This window comes from Convolutriloba macropyga, chromosome 13 (genome assembly GCF_964194025.1).
Source record: "Convolutriloba macropyga chromosome 13, txConMacr16.3, whole genome shotgun sequence".
Taxonomy (NCBI): Eukaryota; Metazoa; Xenacoelomorpha; order Acoela; family Convolutidae; genus Convolutriloba; species Convolutriloba macropyga.
The window spans coordinates 15,097,401-15,116,723 of NC_134480.1; the positions used below are offsets into that span (position 1 = coordinate 15,097,401).

The following is a 19,323-nucleotide window of genomic DNA, read 5'->3' on the forward strand; positions in this document are numbered from 1 at the left end:
AAAAAATTAATAAATAAATTTCATCCGCTCCCAACAACATCAAGGTAAATTTCGAAAATATTTGGCTTATCTACCAGACCACTTCGAAAGAAATTTTCATCGTTGGATTAGCGTATAATCCAGAAAAACTTAAGCAGCCCTTTTCTACAGTCTTTAGCTTCTCCATTAGATCAAACCCCCAGGGAAAACAAAAATTTATTTCTCTTAGGGGATTTCAACATTAACTTTTTTCATGATAAAGGAACCGTCATTAGATACAATTTTAACTCCATACAACTTAGTCTTGAAAAAAGTTTACACCCACGTTAAGAACTGGCGACAGTCTAATTGATCAATCACATGATTACCGAATGTTCAAGCTTAGAGAGAGAGAGAGAGAGAGAGAGAGAGAGAGAGAGAGAGATATCACATATTGGAATCAGGCCTCAGAACAGATCCTTTTGCGACTCTTCTTGTACTAGCCAAAACGAAGATGAAAAGCGTAAACCAGTAAAAAAGCAAAAGTTGATAAGACAAATTAATCTCAAACCCTTTTTATTATCTATTGCAAATATTCTGTCAAATGATCTACACTTAAGATGATACCGAACCTGTTTTCAAAATTTGTTAAAAATACGTAAAAAGCCATCAATAGTTGTGCCCCACTAAAGACTTATTATATACGGGGTGACAAAACTAAGTTCCCTCCTATCGAAAACGTTATTACAGAATAGTTCAATAAAACATCAAACGAACAAAAAACAATCATTAATGAAACTCGAAACAAAAAAAAAGATATGGGGCCGGTAGAAAAATTTAAAAACTCTTAGTGACTATGTCACAAATCCTAGTCAAATAGCCAAACCTTAACTATCAATTTTTGAAATTTGCCGATTGCTCTGCCCAAAATAAATCCAGTAATCACCTAAAAAGTTGTGAAATAACTTTTGAGAACGAGAAATTTATGCTGTAGATTTATTCAGCAGGAAGTACATGGTGTTGTTGTTTCAGTGGTTTGTTACGGTCATTTAATCCTAACAAACCACTAGGCCCTTGAAAAACTCCGGGTTGGGCGTTAAAACCTGAGCGACATTCCTGGTACATTTCACAAAGCTTGTTAAATAGTTGATTGGCCAAATACGCTTCCACTGAACTTAAACAACCATTTGTTTTCCCAATTCATAAGAAAAAAATTTAAAGAGAATCCTGAAAATTGTAAACCAATAGGTTACAAGCGCACTCTCCAATGTTTCTGAAAAGCTGATCTTATCTCAAATAAATTCACATTTGAACGAAATCTGAATTTTTTCACCAAATCAATTTGGTTTAAAATCCTTTTCAACACAAGACTCATTTTTCACAGAGACTGTGCGCTCCGAAATTGATAACAATGAATTTCTCTCAACTGCACTCCCAGATCTACCTAAAGCCTTTGACTCAATCAAAAATGAAATGCTGTACCATAAACTGCATCCATTGGGTTTTGAAGACAGCACTCTTCAATTGATACAGACAATTTCTCAACAACGATTACAGAAATTTTTGGTGAATAACACAGAATCGTACTGGATTGAACTTTACCAGGGTTTCACAAAGGGGACTGTGCTCGGACCTTTACCTTTCAACATTTACGTCAATGATTTCGGCAATCACATCAGTAATCAATCAAACATGTTAAATACGCAGACGCTACCTTAGTTTACGCTTCCAATATATATCTTGACATAGCGAAAAAAACCTTGAAGATTATGTGGGAACATTAGCCCGCTACTTTGATAGAATCAATGTAAATCTGAACACATCAAAAAAAAAGATTTGCCGCGAAAGTCCAAAATTATTTAACTAACACATGTTCTATAACTGTTTCTGGAATAAAGTTGAAAATTAAAAAATGCAGTGAAAAACTAAAAAATTTTATCGACAGAAACTTAAATTAGGAAGAGGAAGTAAAAAATCGCCTGTGGAAAAAGAGCAACTTATGCAATCAAGAGCTCTTTCCCAGTTTATACCAGAATTTATTTTATGAAAGCACTAATTGTTAGTCAATTCCACTCTAGTGCAGTCCTATTGAGTGGAAAAAAGTTTGCTCTTCTAATTTCACTCTTTTAAACTGGGCGAAAAAGTCTTGCTTCAACAGTAATAAATATAACACATCATGATTTAAACTTAGTATTTTCAAACACTTCCATTTCATAACCATTTGAGAAGCCACGTACTTGCACAAGCTTTTATCGAATAGAGCTCGTCTCCAAAACATTACTAGTTCTCCTACATTGCCGTATCAAAAAACACGAATAAATTTCTTCCATTTCGATGTCAAATACAAATCACATTACCCTAAAAACTGCTTTTTCGCCAAATCTATAGAATCTTCGAATGCCTTCATCACATCTAATGCAATCAGTAAGAACCTGAAGTTTCAAACTGTGAAAAAAAATCAGGGCCCATTTCTTTAAGCAATTTCAAACCTTTGTTATGGGAGCCTATCATGGAGACTTTAAATTCAATTAATATTGATATAATTGACAAATTTCTTCTACAACTAAAAGTTTTTAAATTTTTCATTCACCTTACACGCCGTTTGGCATGGTAATTATATCTATAAGTTCAACTCATCAATTCCAGAAATTGGCGTATCTATATTTTACAAAGTCTATATGAATTCAGTTGCCGCTTCCGCTTTGAGCCCGAAAATCACGCTCGACAGACAAATATTATACGCAGTGCAAATTCAAACTATTTCTCGCTACCACCGCACAACCCTTCAGTTGGCTCTAGACATCAGTAATAAAAAGGGAACAATTAAGGTCCAACCATTTTTTGCAAAAAATATGGTGTCAAACTCCAAAAATAAAAACTTTAAAAATTGGATACTTTTTAGAACCACTTTGGAGCCTTTGAAGATTTAAAACCAGCAAACATACCCGGCAGATTGCCGGAAAATAGCCGCCGTTGATTCCAATAAGCATGATTGGGATTGAAAGAATAGAAGATATTGAAAAAAAAAAAGATTTTTGTACAAGTCCGATTTATTTTGATGGCATTTCGTAGTTGAACATAACGTACTTCTGTTTCATAGAGAGAGGCGACAGGGACTACTATCAATACCAATAAGCATTAGAGATGGTAACTAAGATTTATAGGAACGACGTTCAAATAGCGGGCATCTAAAATTGGGCTTTATGGGTTTATCCCGTTTCTATTTCTGACTTCAATTTTTTATACTGACTCTGTTCATTTTGAATTGCTTTGCTGAGCAACTGATGTTCAAAATCACTTTTAGCAGAATGAGAGAAGAGAGAAACTAGCCTAGAGAAGTCAAAAAGATATCATCTAAAATGTTGAAAAAGCGGCAAAATGAGGTAAAGCGAAACATTCTTTATTCGACGAAGTAAAAAAAAACATAGCAGGACAAGTCCTGACCTACAATTCAAAAAACTTTCATTGACTAAACAGAAAAACTAGACCTAGAATGGACTATGAGTGAATTGAGAAAACCATTTTTAAAAAAATCATAACAAAAAATTAAGAAATAAACAGAAAATCAATGTCAAAATGCCGCATGTGAACAAAAAAACCACTAGCGAGAAATGAAAATTTAATTCAAACAAAAAACTAGGCCTATAATGAGCTGTGAATGGATTGGGAAAACCATTTAGAAAAAAAACCGATCCAAAAAATCCAAAAAACAGTAAAAATCAGAGTGAAATTGCCGCATGTGAACAAAAAACCTCTACCGAGAAACCGAATTTTTGTTCAAACACCGTTTTCTCACTCTATTTTAAAATTAGAGCGAAAAAATTCACGCCGCAAAACCACTCGCTTTTTCGCTCCATTTCCTGTTTCGGCGTGACCAAAAACACCACTCCAATTTGACTTCAAAAATCATGAAAATGTGTGAACAGATCTTAAAAAAAAACATAGCCGGAAGAATTCCGGAAACGAATCGAAGTGAAAATCCATTTAAACGCCATCCAACTACTCATCAAACAAAACGTGCCTTCACCAATTGATGATTATCTTGAAACAAAGTCATGAAACAAAAAAAGTAAAAACAATAAAATCAAATCTGTTAAAATATGATAAAAAATCTGATCAAATTTTATTATAAATTGAGATCCCGAAAAAACTATCTCTGCCGAAATAACTTCATCAAAACAACTAGTACTTACAAAAACCACTAATGTGAATTTTGAAAAAAAAATTTAGGCTAAAATTATGAAAAAAAGCTCTTAACAACTTTCACTGAAAAACTGGAAAAAGTTACTGAATTTTTTAATATTTCAAAAACATATAAATCCAAAGAAAAATTCCCCTCAGCCAATAGGGTATCCAGATGTTTGCAATACAATAGGCAAGTCATAATTGGCAAGGAAACTTAGCTAAAAACAGAAAAAAAACGAACTGCAAAAAATTAAGAAAAATAGTTCCAATTTTCGCAATTTTTTTGTCATATTCCTCAACAAAAAAACAATTCTTAACCAAAAAACTGTAAACAATTGTTATCATAAAAATGCTCAAGTAGAAGGGGTTTCGTCAATACCCATTTGAGCCAGTAAAACAAAATAATCGTCAAAAAACCGCAAAAATTAGCCCGAAAATCAGCAAAATACATTAAAAACCTCCGAATTAGCATAAAATTCATATTAATTTCCAGAAACCTTCAAACCGCTACCAAAACCAGCCTAAAATTAAAAGAAAATCATAACCAAGCCTCTTAACTAAAATAAATAAAAAAACTGCTTTAAAATGCCGCACGTGAACAAAAAAATTTCGCTCGCTTAGAGAAAATTTTTTCATACATCAATTTTTCGCTCTCTCAAAAACAGCGGTATGAACAAACACCACTCTCTTTTCGCTCCGCTTTTCTCTTTGGTTTAACACCAAAAGCACTCCAAATTTTTTCACGCGTTTCATTTCCCGCTTCAAAAATCACTCCAATAAAATTGATTTAAAAAAAGGACTTCTCCAATACTCCTCTTCGAGTCGTAAAAAAGACAGCGCCCCAATACAATTCAAATTCTTTGAATTGTAAAAATAGGAGCGCTATAATAGCCGGCTGAGATGAGGGCGGCTATTAAAAGAGATATCCTGAATCGCGAATAAAAACAGCAGTCCATTCATGGAAACGTATGGAGGTAAAAAAAAACCATTGGCTACATATTAGAAAAACTAACGAGCCTAACATACATCATCAGAAGGCAAAAACGGTCTGTCAAGAATCTTATTCAGGGGCAAAGTGAAAAAAGTCACCAATGAACACAGAACTGAAAAATACAATTCATATAGTGATTAATTCAAACTATAGAAGCCGATGAAGCAATGAGTTTATGTCTACTCAACCGTTCACAAACTTAGTGAATCCCAAAATTAGAGAAAAGGCTCTATGAGAACTATTCAACGACTTCGTGGCCTCGAGGCTTGCCTATTTATGCTGTTGCTAACATTTCTTGGTCGGACAAAAAATCATCAGACTTCAATTCTCAAAATGAAGACATGAGTTAGAAATTAAGATGCGAGGACTTGAATTTCTTAGTAAAAATATTAAATATAAAACATTCACAGCAGATTGACATCATTGATTCCCATGACCCCGATTGCGATTGAGAGAACAGAAAAAAAATTACATTTGTTATACAATATTTTAATTAAAGTTCAAACCATTTTGATGTCATTTTGTAGACAGAAATGTGGTGTGTGTGCAAAAAATAAATTCCTGGAAAATATGGTGTCAGATTCACAAAAACAAATACTTAAAACACAACCGATTAACATCGGGCAAATTGCTCTGGAAGGACCGGCGAGCAGTTGGCTTCGTCAGTAGCTAGCCACGGCATAGTGAGGCTAGCTTTAGCTTAATTCAAGGGGGAAGGGGACAAACTCCATGAACCGCTCTTAACACCATCAATTTGATTATTGAATCGCATACCTAAGAGACTAGTGAACTTAAGACTATAAGAGAAAATGCCTTTAAGTCCATACCTGTTCATCCCGATTATGAGGTCAAAAAGTCAAATAATCAGTCGCAAAAACAGTTTACGCGAAAAGTTGATAGTACGAAAAATTGCATTAAAGACCAGCAGGACCAATATTATTGCTAAAAACTTCGGTTAAGAGAATTAAAAACTAGTGAAACGCAAAAAAAATTTAAAATATTTATGGTTGGTCCACTAACACTTATAATCAGAAAACACTATCATCGCAGCAGGCTTGGCTCAATACTCTTTTTTTGCTAAAACATGAGACCGCAGTTTCATTCGTCGCTTTCTACCGCAAAATCACGCTCGGCTGTTCTGATTGGCTGATATATTTCTTAGGCATTTCTTAGGAAAGACAATAAATATAAAACATTCACAGCAGATTGACGTCATTGATTCCCATAACCCCGATTGCGATTGAGAGAACAGAAAAATAATTTTTTAATACAAAAACTATATTAAAGTTCAAACCATTTTCCTAAAAAATATGGTGTCAAATTCTCAAAACAAATTGCCAAAACTGTTGAGGGTCACCCTCAACAGTTTCTGTGAATCGCATACTTGGATACTAGTGAGCTGAAAGGCTCTAAGAGAACTTAATGCTGACTGGGTGCAACCTGTTTATCCCGTTTTTGAGGATGAAAATTCAAATGGGTCCGACGAAAAATTGGTCAAGCGAAAAATCGCATTAAAAAAGACGGACAGGACTAATATACTTAGTACAACGTCTGAGATCAATTAAAAACTGTAACCTTTTTGGAGCCACTTTGAAACCTTTGAAGATTTAAAACCACGCACAAATAGAAAGCGTCCAAAGCGTGACTAACTTCAGACATAATGAACCTGATACATAACTATAAATCAAGAAAAAAACAGGAAAAATACTATGCGAAAAGCATCTGACAAAAACTGATCAGGATTCTGATAAAATTTATTTACAAGTTGCAACTCCGATAACTATTAGAGAACGTCTTTTTAATAGATATTTTTCATTCAATACAACTATCAGAAGACAGAAAATATTATAGCCCCCCCAACCAGCTTAGTGGTCAGATAACCTATAGCCCCACAATCATGGTAATTATACCATAATGGGGGGCTATGATGGGAAAGACCCGAAAATACAACAAAGGGATTCACACAGGCAAAACCGAGGAAAAGGAAAAATGAAATGGCCTGCTCAAAATGGCAAAAAAGTATAACTTTTGCTTAGGAGGGTCTCAATTGATTCCAAGCGTACCATTACTAGTTTAGACAGTCGAGACAAATATCTTTGACAGAAAAAGTAAAAAATCTGCTAACAAAAGAAACTGCTGCACGTGATAAAAACTACGCTTGTTTAACAAAAAAATTACCCACTTTTCTCGCTCTCCCAAAAATGCGACTTGAACAGAAAGCCACACTTTCTTATCTCTGATCTTCTCTTTTCTTCAGTAATTTGGCCTGACAAACATTTTTTCGCCCTTTACACTTCCTGTTTCCTTTACCGATCGAAAAAGACGCTCCACCAATACTCCTCTTCGAGTTGTAAAAATAGGGCCACTAAAAGAGCCGGTCGAGAAGATGAGGGCGGCTATTACACATACCCCGGCTATTATTTTAAAGATGAGGGCGGCTATTATGTTAAAAAGTAAATTATTAGCTTACCCCCGACTAGCTCCAAGGCGAGACGACACGGAGCTTCCACGGCCTCCTCCCAACGTTTGTCGCAGGTCAAAGTCATCATTATTGTCAAAATCCATCAACGGCAGCTGTTCGTCTAACGTCCCAAGTCTTGAGTTCAAACTACGACCAAACATAACTTCTGTAAATTATAATTATTATTATATGCACAACTTTGAAACCCTTATTTGGAAAAAAAACTAACGGGAGCAAACATTGAAAGCAAGGAAGGAGAGATTCAAGCAAGGAAGGAGAGTGTAATATAATGCTTTGCTATGGGTAATATACCATCGATGTGGTGTATTTCAATGCCTGTTATTATGATGGCAAAGGATGCGCTCTGCAGTATCTTCGTACAGAGCGATGCTTGGGCTGACTCTAACTACTTCTTTTCATAAAACTGGGTATAGTGAGTTTGCAATCTTTAATTATGTACTTTAATAACAGTAGTATATAATACCTACGTAAAGAAAGGGGGGTTATCATTCGACTCTTAACCATAGGATAATAGGTAGTGGCGGTTAAGTGGGAATAGGCTAGGCGGGATAAAATCTTTCCGCCTGCTGTTTATTGCCGTTTGGATTGTTCTATTCCGCCGTTCTTGCTAGTTCTTTCTGGTCGTTTGAATTTAACGCTAAATGTAAAAAGTAGTCTTATTACCCTAATAGAGGGGAGGGGCATATTATGTGATATTTAGACGTGTGATTAAGTGGTTTTGGTCAGTTGTTAGCAAAAATTGATCATTATTGGGAGAATGTGTGCATAGATCAAATGGCAACTATAGCAACGCTTGATTTGAAAAGTATTCACGAAACTTACAAGGAAATCGAAAAAGAATATTCACAATACGGTAAACGATTTTTATACTTTTTAGCCACTTGTCTGCATTTGGATCCGGAAGTTGCGGCCGTACGGAGGTTTGATTGGTATTGATAATTCTTCGTTAGACAAATATTTCAAAAATTTAAAAATTTTGAGATTACATGCCATACTCCACGACGCTTCCGGTTTTGTTTATGAATATATTGAAAAGGGTCCAGGCTATTCTTACGTTTTACCTTGTTCAGTGACAAATGAGTACCTTGGTCATGTGACTGGAATTGCTTTTTGTTTATACGTAAAATCTTTCAAAAATAGTTTATTCAATTTGCTGGAATGTTGAAATCCGGAGCGGTTGTTCTTGATTTTGAAGGCTTTCGAAGTAAAAAATCTGGATTTATAATAAGGGAACTTGCGGTATCTACCGAAAATTACAACGATATAATTTCGTTTTTACCTCCAAAATCAATTATCATACTTTGTTCGAGTGACCAAAGATCTTTCCTGTGGGTATCTAAATTCCTTCATGGTCTCTCTTGGGAGACAGGAGAGTACCCTTATCATTATTTGCAACAGATTTTTCAAAGTATAGTTCTTCGATTTCCCTTTTCTGATTTTTACGCAAAAGGATTAGAAAAAACGGAAACTTTACGACAGCTGTTACAGAGGAACGTTATCAACTTGGAAATTTTGTTCTGCTCAAAAATTGAACACTTGAAGTTATATCGGGAGACACCTGTTTGTAAATTACATGCATTGAGTTGCCCAAAACGACAGAGAAGCAAGCATTGTGCCAATAATAAGGCAAAACTCTTTTACCAGTGGCTGACGAATGAATCGTCGGTTAGAGAAACCAGCTCCGTCTCTAATACAAGTGAATTTGTCTCCAAATTTGACAGTTTACCGTTGCATAACGACTGAAAATCAGTTAACGGTTACTCTTATCAAGGAAGAAAAAATTGACACAAGAGGCCAAACAGTTTTGAGAAAACAGCAGATTGTGTGTGCTGGTGCTGAAATAGAAGCTTTCAAAAAGTATCTTTCTCTACTGGAGTACTTTCAATTGTACCATGTCTTTACAAGAGAAAATGAAACTAACCTCTTTACCTACGCCCAAGGGTGCAGTACCAGTTCTGATGTCTCTGGACGATGAGACTCTTCCCGATGACATCAAGCAGCTGATTAAAGAGAACAATGTAGAGTCAATTGTTTTTTAGAGATAAACAAGATTGGATGAATGCAAACTATACAATCACTTAAAAACAAGGAGACGGAGACTCTGGATATGTTTCTTATGAATTTTTTATAGTTAAATAATTATGTAAAAATTCTTGGAAAGCAATTAATTTTTTTGAAAAATTTTATTTCACAATGAGTCGAGCCGAAGATCAATTAGATTCGGGTGGAGGCATAACTGACTTGGTTTTTGATGCCGAGCACCCAGAAAGACGACCTTGGAGTTTTTGCAATTCGAGATTGCCTCGATCAGAGGTTGTATACTTTACACAAATCATTATAATAATTTTTCTTATAATTGTATCTCTCACCAAGTTGGTTTTTTCAGTCTTGACTGTGAAGAATCCACATTTTGGTTTTCACTTCTCTCTTATACAGTTGGATACGCTCTTCCAAATCCAAAGTTATGAATAAAATTATTTCTACTACTGGCCGGTTGTTCATGGCTGTTTGCGAGCCGTCTTGCTGCGGGAAAACTGAGCTCATTTTCAAAATGTTAATAGTTGGCACATTTTTTCCAGAGTTTCAAACAATTTATTATTTTTATCAGCATGATCAGCCAAAATTCCAATCGTTAGAGAAGAAACATTTTTAAAAATTCTCCAATTTTGAGCTCATTTCAGAGTTGGAGAACTGCCTTCTTGTGTTCGATGATTCATGTGAAGAAAATTTTAATGACAAAGAATTTTCCAAATTAGCAACCGCAGGGCGACATAGAAACATCAATGTAATTTATGTTAAACACAATTTGTTCCAGCAAATCAGATGGTCCAGAACAATTGATCTAAACACAACGCATATCATATTGTTCAAATCACCCCGTGACAAACAACAGATTAGTTTTATTGGTCGACAGTTGAATAATGCACAATTTTTAAAAGAAGGCTATGAGCTCGCAACCAAAGAACCGTTTGGTCATTTATTAATTGATTTGGATCCAAAAACATCAGACGTCTTTAGCTATTGTTCAAATATTGTTCCTCAAGGACCATCAATTTTTTATCTGCCATCAGCTAAAGCCGTTATCACAAATTTGAGCGATGAGAGAGAAAGAAGTTTGTATGCTGGGGCGGCTGCTAGACATATCTGATACAAAACTAAAAGAGAAGATCGAGAGAGCTCCAAATAAATTCATTAAATTCCTTTGCGAATGTTTGCTCAACATTGTCAATGATAATGTTCCAAAAATAAAAAGTGTTGTAGAAGGTTATGAAAAATTATTCAGAAAGCTATTGTCTAGACAAACAAGTTTGAAAGAAAAGAGGCAACTTTTTGCTAGAGAAACAGATTTGGTCAAAATTGTTGGTTTCGCTTGTTATCGATATTTGACAAAATCATAATGCGCACCGAAGAATTCACTTTAATTCTAAAACGAATGTTTGCTTCACATCAACCGGTAAAAAAAGAAATTTTGGACAATCCCCTTTATAAACAGAAAGCTGCACAGCTGTCTCGTTTGCAAAGAAACCAGTCCAACTCAATGGAAAAACCAGAGAAAGCACTCGAACCAGTTGAGACTGCAAACAAACTGATGATTGAAACAGCAGAAGAGGAGAAAACAGAACCCATGAGCGAAGACAGCGAGATTGAACCGGTAGTGAAAAAACAAAGAAAAAGCGACAATTTCACCTCCATAATGATAGACCTAGAAGTTATGAATAAAAACCAAATCAAAAGATCAAAAATCATACTTGACTTGATTAACCAATCTGAAACAGTCACCATAGAGTCGAACGACGTTCTTCACGTTAATAAAGAAACACTGAGCATCAAAGCTTCAACATTTCTGTACAATCTACTGCAACCAACTAACAAAATTGACATTAAAAATACTCAAAAAAATTTTATTTGCTCTTAATATCTCACCTCATCTTGTTGCAAATACACATGCCAAGCAAATCTTGGAAGCCTCGTCTGAAAGTGAACAAGAATTTTTCCCAAGTAGAGAACAACCCAGTCAACAAGAGTTCTCCTCTAATGGAGAACGACTCAGTGGCTCAAAACCAACCCGAAAAAAATATAAAGAAGAAATGGACCAAACGCCAGACAAAGAAGAGACCAGTCAGAAGATGTGGTCTTTCTTTTCCTGAAGTAAAAAAATTGGATCAGTTGTATTTAAAAGGACCAGCTTCGTATGGAAGCATAAAACGACTAGACTCAAAGCAAGCTCCCTATAGGCAAAGTCCTGTCCTATTAGGAGACAAAGCCGTTTTTCACAAAGTACCGTTCAATTCGATTAAATTTTCCTAGGCTTAAAGTTTTTGTCAAAGACATTAACGAAATTTGGTCTCTAGATTTGGCACACGTTGATAAATTAGCAAAGTATAACCGCAAAATCGAGTATCTCCTAGTAGCGGTTGATTGTTTGTCAAGACGTTTACGAGTGGAACCATTAAAAACAAAGTACGCAACAGAAGCAGCTGAAGCATTCAAAAAGATGATCAAAAACAAACAGCCCGAAAAAGTATGGGTTGACGATGGCACAGAATTTCTGGGAGAATTCAAACAATTGTTCAACAAACGCTGAATTCAGTTATATAGTACTTTAAGTGAAAAAAAAGTCAGCTTTTGCAGAGAGGAACATTAGATCTCTCAAAAAAATAATTCATTGGTATCTCGAAGAAAAGTGGACCTATAGCTACATTGACCAATTACACCAATTTGTGAAAACAATCAATTCAAGAGTCAATCGAGTAACTAAAATTGCTCCCAACAAATTACAAAAAAAGATGTGCCACGACTAGTTTCATTGACAGCCCAAACAAGCTCAAATCAGAAGCCCAAGTTTTACATTGGAGATTTTGTGAGAATAGTTAAAAAAAATAAAGCATTCAGGAAAAGTTACAAGCAATCGTTCACAGAGGAAGTCTTTGAAATAACGGGAATACAGACATTAAGCCCACCAACATACTCCTTAGTTGACACAGACAAGGAACCAATTCAAGGAAAATTTTATCAACCAGAATTACAACTTGTCAGGCTCCCTCTCGTTGAAAATGTCCAACAACCGGTTTGAAGACGAGTTCACAGTTCACGTTGTTTCATCCGCTTCAATGGAATTATTTGATTCAAACACACTTGCATCATTCCGAAATTTTTTTAATGACGAAATTCAACATGCAGGTGATTGGCGTGAGTGGCGTTAAGTGAAATCATATTCCCAACAAATATAGAAAACATAGTAAGGGAAATTAATTGTGTACAACTTAAAAGACTATGAAGATTCCCAAAAGATGTCTTCGGGAGCTAATGTTATTTCTAGAACTTATAGTGGACAACAATTTAGTTTTATGCCAGGAACCTTTGATACAGTGGCACAACTTCTTGCTACAATTAAGCGAACAATTGGACTGCCCAATTTTTCTTTCAGAGAGTTGAAGAGCTCTGGAAAATAGGAAATTTTATTTGGCAAGTATGAGGGAATTACATTTCCCAGCGAGGAAATTCCTAGCATTATTGGATTTAAGGGTATTCCTGACGGTAATGGAATACATATTGGGTACAAAATGATTCCCAATGCGAACAAGTTTATGAAAAATGATGATACGAAAGCTTATTATGGGGAGTTCCCAGCTGATCTTTGTGCTGGAAAGCATCTAATTTTCATCTACACTAACTTAATTGAGTATCAATACGTTGGTGACACTAAGGCTCCTCTTTTGCGAGTCATTGATTCAAAACAACGTCTGAAAAACGACAGTGTTTGTCAGCTTGAACCATCGCATCGGATAGTTTTTTACAAATTTAGACTATAAGAAGCTCTTAACCAACACAATTCATTCGATTTCAATTGAACTGAGAACGGAAACAGGACAATTAGTTCCCTTTTCGGGAACTGGAAAAGTTATTCTAACACTACAATTCAAACAATTTTCCTCCTAAAATGCAATCTTATTATGCGAATCAAGCAACGTCTTTGCCTCACTTCTCTGGACATTATCGTCAAAAAGGAAGTGGTTTATGATCCCTAGCTGCAGGCATTGGACGTGTTGCGCTGCCTTTAGCACGTCGTTTCATTTTGCCTACAGCGAAGCGTATCGGGAAAGAGCTTTTGAAACAAAGTGTTCCAGAGATTTTGGATGTAGTTGGAAGCAAAAAATCTCCTAAACAGGCGTTTAAAAATACAATTGCAAAAACTGTTAAAAAACAGACAAGGGGAACTTGACGAAATACTTCACCTCGGAGGAAGTCAAGTCGAGTCAAGCCACAGAAAGCGATCAACAAACGCAAAAAAAAACATTTCAACGCACAGAGCTCCAAAAAGAAGTCGGTCAGATTTTTTTGCCAGAGTGAACGATGATCGCTAATTTGTTATCATCAGAAGCAACTCACAGTTCTTTAGATTTATTCGAAAAACCTTCTCTTTTAGTAACTTTCGATGGTAGTTTTTGTCAAAAGTTGGGCCCAGTCTACAGTCCAAATGGACCCATATTAGAATTTGAAGTCGCCGCTGACCGAAATATTTTTATTGACATACAGAAAATTTTCGTGGAAGTAAAATGTAAAATTGTTCAGTCATCAGAAGCCTATTTGAGGTATGACGCAGGAGCAGCAACAGATGTTACGAAGACAGATGCTCCCTATTTTTGCAATAATGTGTTACATTCACTCTTCTCTGACTGTACAGTGTCTGCTAATGGACTAAAAATTCAACATGCAGGTGATTGGCGTGAGTGGCGTTAAGTGAAATCATATTCCCAACAAATATAGAAAACATAGTAAGGGAAATCTAATTGTGTACAACTTAAAAGACTATGAAGATTCCCAAAAGATGTCTTCGGGAGCTAATGTTATTTCTAGACCTTATAGTGGACAACAATTTAGTTTTATGCCAGGAGCCTTTGATACAGTGGCACAACTTCTTGCTACAATTAAGCGAACAATTGGACTGCCCAATTTTTCTTTCAGAGAGTTGAAGAGCTCTGGAAAATAGGAAATTTTATTTGGCAAGTATGAGGGAATTACATTTCCCAGCGAGGAAATTCCTAGCATTATTGGATTTAAGGGTATTCCTGACGGTAATGGAATACATATTGGGTACAAAATGATTCCCAATGCGAACAAGTTTATGAAAAATGATGATACGAAAGCTTATTATGGGGAGTTCCCAGCTGATCTTTGTGCTGGAAAGCATCTAATTTTCATCTACACTAACTTAATTGAGTATCAATACGTTGGTGACACTAAGGCTCCTCTTTTGCGAGTCATTGATTCAAAACAACGTCTGAAAAACGACAGTGTTTGTGAGCTTGAACCATCGCATCGGATAGTTTTTTACAAATTTAGACTATAAGAAGCTCTTAACCAACACAATTCATTCGATTTCAATTGAACTGAGAACGGAAACAGGACAATTAGTTCCCTTTTCGGGAACTGGAAAAGTTATTCTAACACTACAATTCAAACAATTTTCCTCCTAAAATGCAATCTTATTATGCGAATCAAGCAACGTCTTTGCCTCACTTCTCTGGACATTATCGTCAAAAAGGAAGTGGTTTATGATCCCTAGCTGCAGGCATTGGACGTTATGCGCTGCCTTTAGCACGTCGTTTCATTTTGCCTACAGCGAAGCGTATCGGGAAAGAGCTTTTGAAACAAAGTGTTCCAGAGATTTTGGATGTAGTTGGAAGCAAAAAATCTCCTAAACAGGCGTTTAAAAATACAATTGCAAAAACTGTTAAAAAACAGACAAGGGGAACTCGACGAAATACTTCACGTCGGAGGAAGTCAAGTCGAGTCAAGCCACAGAAAGCGATCAACAAACGCAAAAAAAAAACATTTCAACGCACAGAGCTCCAAAAAGAAGTCGGTCAGATTTTTTTTGCCAGAGTGAACGATGATCGCTAATTTGTTATCATCAGAAGCAACTCACAGTTCTTTAGATTTATTCGAAAAACCTTCTCTTTTAGTAACTTTCGATGGTAGTTTTTGTCAAAAGTTGGGCCCAGTCTACAGTCCAAATGGACCCATATTAGAATTTGAAGTCGCCGCTGACCGAAATATTTTTATTGACATACAGAAAATTTTCGTGGAAGTAAAATGTAAAATTTTTCAGTCATCAGAAGCCTATTTGAGGTATGACGCAGGAGCAGCAACAGATGTTACGAAGACAGATGCTCCCTATTTTTGCAATAATGTGTTACATTCACTCTTCTCTGACTGTACAGTGTCTGCTAATGGACTAAAAATTTAAAACGCTAACGGAAACTATGCTCATAAAAGTTTTATTGAAACAGAATTTTCACACAACAAAGATGCAAAAAACACCTGGTTGGCATGTCAGGGTTACTCTTACGAAGAAAATCTAGGAGCGCTGTCAACTGCAGAAGGGAACAGAAGGAAAGCCTTAGTGAGGCAATCAGCTGAGTGCACATTCTACGGTAAAGTTGTAGTCGACTTTTTCACCTGTGACAGACATTTGCTAAGTGGTGTGACACTTCGCATTGCATTTAGACGGTCAATAGATGATTTTCTTATAATATCTGACAATGCTGCCAAGCACTACAAAGTAAAAATTGTCGAAGATAATTTGTATGTGCGCAAGATGACATTGAACGATGATGTTGTATCGGCTATTAAAAAAACTTTATTAACAAGTCCAGCTTCGTATCCCTACCTGGAGACTCTAACAAAAACGTTTCTGGCGTCAAATGGACTCCACAGTTGGAAACAAGAAGATATTTTTGCCAGAGAACCGATTCGTAGACTAGCAATTTGTCTGAACACTAACGAAGCGTTTCTTGGTAACAACAGACAAAATCCATTTAATTTCCGCAATTTCGACCTTGAGCCGATTTATATTTATCGAAACGGTTTACCTGTGGCAGACAGTCCGATATCAACAAGTGATGACAAACGTCTTTACTTTAACACAATATCGGATTTAGCTTACATCGACAATGGTCATGGAATAAGTTTGACAGATTACCCAAACCATTTCATAATGGTTTTTGATTTGACCAGCACCCAACAAGCATCCCACGATTTTATTCATCCTGATCTTACAAATTTGTCAATTTCTATTGAGTTCAAATTTTCTGCGGCCTTACCGAACAATATAGAAATATTCATTATTGGCGAAAAAGCTAGCACAATATTTGTTGATAGTGCAAGAAGAGTATCAAAGAAACACATTCTGACAAATTAATGATGGATGAAGATAATATCAATGGTTTAATCCAAGTTTGCAAAACTCTTAAATATAAATTCCATGGTGTGTTTGCGGCCAACAACTTTCCGGAAAAAACGAACAGAAACAGCTTCCTTATTGTTAATGCAGCAACTGCTGAAAATATTGGCACCCACTGGTTACTATTATGCAGAAAAAACAATCAACTTTTGTTTGCCGATCCCCTTGGTCAGCCCATTTCACCGTACAAACACCTATATCAAAGAATCGTTTCCGTTGGCAGCAATCACAACATCTATCAACTCTTGGTGAATCAACCAATTCAAAGTGCAAACTCTAAACTTTGTGGACTTTTTTGTATTTATATTGCTCATTTTGTTTTCAATGCTCAAAAACTTGTAAATATTAGCGATAATGAATTGATTCGTTTCGCTTTTCATATGATGTTCTAACCTTACTAGCTTGAGAAATTTAATTTTTTTTCAAAACTTTACTTTTTCTTCATACACAAAGCGAACACTCAATAAATCAGAATCAATATTCAATTTTCCATATCCACTCATAAAAATATCCATAATTTGACAAAAAGCGCCAGAATGAGGACCATACAAAATTGTTTCAACTCCTAATTGTTTCACTATTAACAAAATCAGTTTGAACTTGTTTCGATGGAGGCCGGGCATTGTAGATAGGTTTTTGAGCAACTAAGGGCATCTTGGCACTCGATTTTAGATTGACATTTGTTTGTTTTGCAGAGCTGCTTTTCGATAAATTGTTGTGGTTAGCAAAAGCTGGCACTCGTTTGCGCAATGACTGTGAATTGGTTTTTTCTCCCGAACTGTTGAATTCGATTGCCAATTTGAGCTTTGTAAAAATGTCTCCATTAGTCTCCAAGTTTGGTGCAGTCCAAAACAAGAATTTGAAAGCTGTATAAACACAGGGCACAGGAAAGCTCTGATATCGTTTCACTGTTTCGTTTTCAAAAGTAGTTGTATCAATCAGAACGTGATAATGGCTGTTTACTAAATTGCAAAATTCGGAATCAAATTGTGCACACACTGCATAAAAATTTCCAATAGAAAAGCTAGGTTTTTCTTCAAGAAAGAGAAATTTGAACTGTTTCTGAAATTGTTTAAAGTAATTTGGAGAACGCTCAAACATCGCCTCAACCATCGTTGTTGACAACTTCTTTTTGAATTTTTGGTTTCTTCGCTAGTGGTGGTTTTGTTGTTGACAGCTGATCAGTCACTCAGTTCAGTATTTTGCTAGCTGAGCTGACCAAATTTTCAAACTCTCCAAGAGTTAGAGAAATTCACTGTTCAAACTCGTAATCGTCTTTTGCTTTTTTGAACAATTTCAGAAATACATATGTCCCTGTCCTTTCATATGTTTTCAGCGTTGCTCTGATTAAGCGCTTATCAGTTTTGGAAATATCGAAATAACAATCTCCAAACTCTGTGTCTTTAGTGGACGTGAAAGGCATAGTGTGCAACTTTATTTATTACTTTCAAGTGTTATAATGTGTAAAACTTCAACTCAATTGGGCGGCAAGTTGGGTTTAAACAAGTGTCGTCAAACTGCCTAATTAAACCCAAATGATTTGTGAATACAGGCTCAGGTACGCCAATGCGTACTTGAGTCTGTCTGTTGTTCACATATTGCATAATTAATTTCGGTTGTGACCTTAGATAAGACAAAAAACACATGTGAACCTAGGTGGATACTTGGATCCAGCAGTGCACTGTACACCATTTATTGGAACTATATGCGTACCATATGTTTTGAGAACACAAATGTGACCCACCCTGGGTGGGTATTTGGACCAGCAGTGCAGTGTACACTGTTTATTGGAATTATATGCGAACCACATGTTTTGGTTCTATAGAGAAAACAGATGTGACCCTAGGTGTGTATTTTGACCAGCAGTGCAGTGTACACTGTTTATTGGAATTAAATGCGGACCACATGTTTTGGTTCTATAGAGAAAACAGATGTGAACCTAGGTGTGTATTTGGAGTACCAGTGCAGTGTACACTGTTTATTGGAATTATATGCGGACCATATATTTATAACTTGGAACAGATGTGACCCTGGGTGTGTGATATAATTAGAAGCACAAGTGATCCTACAGCAGTAAGGAAATTCTGATAAGAATAAACATGCACCAGCGTACAATGAAATGCTAATAATAAAATACGCTCTAGATAAGAACTGAGTTAGTAAATATTAGCGATAATGAATTGATTCGTTTCGCTTTTCATATGATGTTCTAACCTTACTAGCTTGAGAAATTTAATTTTTTTTCAAAACTTTACTTTTTCTTCATACACAAAGCGAACACTCAATAAATCAGAATCAATATTCAATTTTCCATATCCACTCATAAAAATATCCATAATTTGACACAAAGCGCCAGAATGAGGACCATACAAAATTGTTTCAACTCCTAATTGTTTCACTATTAACAAAATCAGTTTGAACTTGTTTCGATGGAGGCCGGGCATTGTAGATAGGTTTTTG

At 35.8% G+C, this 19,323-nt stretch overlaps 2 protein-coding genes across 2 annotated transcripts in view; both read right to left on the reverse strand.

Moving 5' to 3' along the window:
• LOC142351517 (uncharacterized) overlaps positions 1-7,788 on the reverse strand; it is a 225,337-nt gene extending 217,549 nt beyond the window's left edge. Inside the window, exon 1 of the mRNA XM_075403579.1 lies at positions 7,605-7,788. Within this exon, the coding sequence (XP_075259694.1) occupies positions 7,605-7,756 (152 nt within the window). The 5' untranslated portion in view covers positions 7,757-7,788. The remainder of the gene's footprint in view (positions 1-7,604) is intronic.
• The window catches only part of LOC142352304 (uncharacterized), a 317,257-nt gene that overhangs the window by 236,892 nt on the left and 61,042 nt on the right, over positions 1-19,323 (reverse strand). The gene's annotated exons all lie outside the window — the stretch shown is intronic.